Raw genomic sequence first — 4,777 nt, 5'->3', positions numbered from 1 at the left:
TCAGGCAAGGAAAAGACAGAGGGGGCAGAAAAGAAAGGGGTAAAGAAAGGAGAGGGATGGGGAGAGCAGAAAAGAAGAGAATGTAGGAGAGAAGAGAAGAGAAGAGGAGGGGAGGGGAGGGGAGGGGAGGGGAGGGGAGGGGAGAGAGAAGGTACAGCCAAGGCTATTTCCTAACATCCTAACACTTGAGGGTTTTGGTAGCATCTATCAAGCAGATAAACAACTGGTCCATGTGCTCCTTTTTTAGCCTTTCTGCTACTTAAAATCACATACTTAGACTGCTCCTCCTGTGACTTTACCATACGTGGCGTGCCTTACCCTCACAGAGTCAAACCAGAGGGATGCAGATCCTAGACTTCATCAGTCATTTCCCCTCAGCAAGAAAGGAGCTGGGAAATATTTTATGAAATTCTCTCCCTCCCTCCCTCCCTCCCTCCCTCCCTCCCTCCCTCCCTCCCTCCCTCCTTCCCTCCCTCCCTCCCTTCCTCCCTCCCTCCTTCCCTCCTTCCCTTCTTCCTTTCTGGGCATGGAAGCATAGAAACAGAGTTTTTGAGAGCCACTAGAAGGGGGAAAGGGCATAGGGGGCTGTGGAGACAGCTTATTTGCTAAAGGCCTTGCTTTGCAAGCATGAAGACCTGAGTTTAGTTTAGTTTAGGACCCGGAAACCAGGTGAAAAGGCCAGCCATGGTGGCACATGCTTGTGATGCCAGCAGTGAGAAGCAGAGACAGGCAGATCTCTGGGGCTTGCCGACAAGCCAGCCTAGCCTACTTGAAGAGACTCTGCCTCTAGCAAATGAGCAAAAAGAAAAAGAAAACAAAACAAATGGATGACTCTTGAGAAAGATATCTCACACACGGACAAGACTCGTGCACACGCGCGCACACACACAGAGGTTGCAAAAGGGCGGAGAGAAGAAATGTAGATTTTTCTTTTCTCCACTCTTCTTCCCAGTTTTTATTTTCCTGTTACGATAGTTACTTTTACTGAGTACCACCAGCATCTAGGTGCATGGCACAGGCCCTAGGGACGTCACTGTGGACACAGAGGCATGGAGTCTTCATTCTACAGGAGAAGGGATGGATGTCCAGCCATGTGTTCTTTCAACGCTATTAGAGTCAAGTCTTTCACAGATCCACTGCCCTAAGAACAATGCCTGACACACAGTAAATACCAGTTGACAGAGTGGAATGGCCAGGAGGGGACATGAGTATAGACAGTCTCACTAGAAGCTGTTTGTTGTAATCGGTTCCTAAATATTCCACTCCCTTCTCCCCACTGTTCCCCATAGCAGTCTAGGAAACTCGTGAACCTCTGGCCCCGATGGCATGAGGGAGAGAGCTGGTCCCACCCCTTGCCAACTGCCTCAGGCAGGAGTACTGTGGGAGCTCCTTCCACTCCTTCAGCCAATAGCCTTTAAGACACTAGCCCACTTGGGTGTGGACTCTTATACTAGAAATGCATGCATGTTGTTAAAAGAAAAATTCAGAATTTCTGTTTAATATCAGGAGCCATATGGTATGGGACAGAAAGAAGATAGATTTTAAGGAAATATTTTACTTTTCTCCATGACCATTTTGTTTATATTGTATCTTTCATTGACTATATGTCTATATGAATAATGCTTAAGTTGTCCACAATGAACAGTAGATTTTCCCTACAGTAATTTTTGATGATTCCAGGAAGAATATGGGGCCCCACAACAACAACTCCACCTGGTTGATATGATGTCATGATGCTGATAGTGCTACTATGAGGCCAGTTTTTGAGTACCAGATGTAGAAATGGTGTACCTTCTTACAACGTTGTGGCCAAAAGTCCAAATAAGAACTTCAAAACAAACAAACAAACAAACAAACAAACAAAAAGATCCTATCGACTGCTCAGAGACCATTTGGAATTATACAAAACAGCAATCTTGAAACTTAACCATCATTTTACTTTAACAGGATTTCATAGAAAAAATATTGCCCCCATGACAGCAGGAAGCAATTCTAGAAAGCAATGTCCCCTCTCCCAACCAAGTTTGTCCTCATGGTTAAAGACACCACTTAGGGTTTAATTATTATTTGCATAGGGTTGGGGGTTGAGGTGGAGATTACGTAGGCCTAGAGATCTCAAAAAAAGGGAAGATTGAATGGGATAATAGGTAATTGTGTGAACTTATTCACACTAATATAATAATAATAGTGAGTAATAGAGTGAATACTTGTGAGCTATTATTTATGGACAACTTACACTGGTATAGTTTCTTGTATATTTATACAAGTTCAAATTATATTTGTTATTTCTGTTTATAATATTTGTATACCTATGCAAACTTATTTTGCCATATTGTATGCAAGCATGTTTCTACCTCTGTTTAAGACATTTTGTCTATGATACAATTTTAGGATATATTTATCACATTGCATTATATATTTCTACCTCTGATTAAGATATTTTTACATTGCTTACATTTGATGTCATTATTCTCCTTTACTGCACAGTTGTTTAAAGATTGTTTAATATTCTGATATGAAGTCTTAATCTTTAAGTTATATAGGTATTAAGTATTATACGTTAATGGTCATTCACGCTTGTTATACTTTTAGTCAGACTAATTAGGTTCTTTCGATACATAGAGATTGTATTCTGCATAGATAGGTAATCTTTAACCACTTCAAAGATCTGGAGAACATGGCATTTTTTTCCAACTATCACTTTATTTATATTACTATGCTTAAGTTACATGGGAAAGACAGCCAAGCAGTTCTGCCCCATTTCAGGAAATCTCCAACCAACATCACGTGTTTGGTGACAAGTAACTAGGGGTGGTGACATCGTGGGTCAGGACTGACAAGGAAAAATGGGTTATAGTGCTACAGTTCCTCTCCAACAAGAATATGGCACACTGGCCAGCACAAGCCACACTAACACTGAGCTTCCAGCGCTGGGCACAGATTAGAATCTGTTCTTGAAGCTAGCAAATTAAGTGAAATAACTGGGTTTAAAAGAAAGTTTAAAACAAAGCCCAAATAAATTTAAAAACCATGCTCTTGACATATTCTCCACGCAAAATGTACAAAAAACACTCATTTTCACTGTAGGGGCCAAGTTTCCCCTCACACAGCCCACCACATAACTGCAGACTCATCTGCCTCAAGATGTAAACAAAAGGAAAAAATTAACGGCATCTGCAAAAATTCTCTCTACAAACTGCTGTTGGATGGGAAATACAAAATTGAAAAGAAAGAAAGAAAGGTTCCATCTCAGATTCTCACACCCTCTTGTTTGCAGTTCAAGAATCCGACTCTGATGCTAAGGTGACAGTGTATGTAAGTAGATTTCTGTTTTCAGTGAAGGAGACCTGGGAAAAGACGGATTTATCTTTTTTCTTCAAGAGTTATCAGATGGTACATGCTCCTCAAAGCCTTCACTCTCTAACTAGTGCATGCTCCAGGATCACACGGCCTTCCTTATAATGCTGGCTGTCTTCAGTAGCAAACTCATAGATCCATCCCAGTTTACTATTGCAGATTTTGCAGCTCACATCTCGAACCATGTGGCGGCCAGTGAGCATGACCCGATATTGAACTTCACTGTACTGCAAGTTAACTACCTTGTTAAAAAGAAATGCTCTACCGGTGGCGCCTGTGAACCGAGTAGAGATGAGTTCTGAGCAGTTGGTGAGGATCGTATCACAGTTTGCACAAAAAAACAGACGGGTACCGCCGATATGATCAAGGAAGATTCTGCCCATTTTGAGAGCTAAAGTTCTTAAAACCTGCGCGTTGGGGAGATCGGCGCTGCCAGCGGCTCTTCGCTTCTCAGCTGGCAGAACATGGCATTTAAATAACTTAGGATTCTGTCGATGTGAGACACAATTGCTCCTGGCAGCACTGATCTATTCCTGAGAGAGTGTTGCACACCAAAGACACTTCACTTAGAGTTTGTCTTCTTCTTGGCACAACTGGCCTTTGGGCAAGAAACTGCCCATGCTTTGACCACTACAAAGTGTACAATGTCCAGACTAGACAAGCAGAATACAAGAAAAAAAGACTGTCAAATCTTGCCAAGACAGGGTAAGACTGTTTTGAAAATTTTCTTGCCTCTGAAAATGGTCTGTCAGTTACTCTAGACCTGAGCCAAAGTTGGTTGCTTCAATGTAGCAAATGAGACTTTGGGTGATTTCTCAGGCAGTCAGTTGTCTCTGTCATCTACTGCATATTTTGGAAGCTGCTTGATTGCACTTCCTGCCTACTCAAGTAATATTATCTCCCTTCTCAGGCCTTTGATGGGATTGAAGATTGGTCGTAGTTGCTGTCCTCTTATGATCTAGCCAAGCCATTTCCAATACAAGACTTAGACTCCTTAGGATAGAATGTTTAATAAAACATTTAGCATACGTTCCTTGCTTAATATTGTTTATGCTGGTTGTAATTCTAATCTTATACTTGATATCTGTTCCTAGTACATATAGTTTTGTATTGGGTTTGGAACTCTCTTATTTAAACAAAAGGGGGAGGTGCTTTGGGAGCTCCTTCCACTCTTTCAGCCAATAGCCTTTAAGCTACCAGCCCACTTGGGTGTGGTCTCTTATACTATAAATGCAGCTGTAAAGTCTGTGCTCACTCTCTTGCTTTCGGCTCTTGCTTCCAGCTGCTAGACTCTGTTCCTGTTTTCCGTTTGTGCAGAGGACTGTGATCTAGGACAGTGATCTGTAAGTCTCCCCCAAATAAATAACCCTTTATTATATCTCATTCTGAACTAGTGTGGAATTATTTTGTAACTTCTGCT

General features: G+C 41.8%; 1 protein-coding gene across 1 annotated transcript; it reads right to left on the bottom strand.

Annotated features, from left to right (window-relative positions):
• Positions 1-3,413: 3,413 nt before the first annotated feature.
• Positions 3,414-3,740, bottom strand: LOC130873892 (protein yippee-like 5). Its single transcript, XM_057768919.1, has one exon. The coding sequence runs from the start codon at positions 3,738-3,740 to the stop codon at positions 3,414-3,416; it is 327 nt and encodes a 108-aa protein (XP_057624902.1).
• Between the last annotated feature and the right edge of the window lie 1,037 nt (positions 3,741-4,777).

This window comes from Chionomys nivalis, chromosome 4, assembly GCF_950005125.1.
Source record: "Chionomys nivalis chromosome 4, mChiNiv1.1, whole genome shotgun sequence".
Taxonomy (NCBI): Eukaryota; Metazoa; Chordata; class Mammalia; order Rodentia; family Cricetidae; genus Chionomys; species Chionomys nivalis.
This window is presented reverse-complemented; position numbering and strand designations above follow the sequence as displayed.

What these genes read in the sequence shown, in the direction of transcription:
- LOC130873892 (XM_057768919.1), bottom strand. Translation starts at nt 3,740, where the DNA reads ATGGGCAGAATCTTCCTTGATCATATCGGCGGTACCCGTCTGTTTTTT.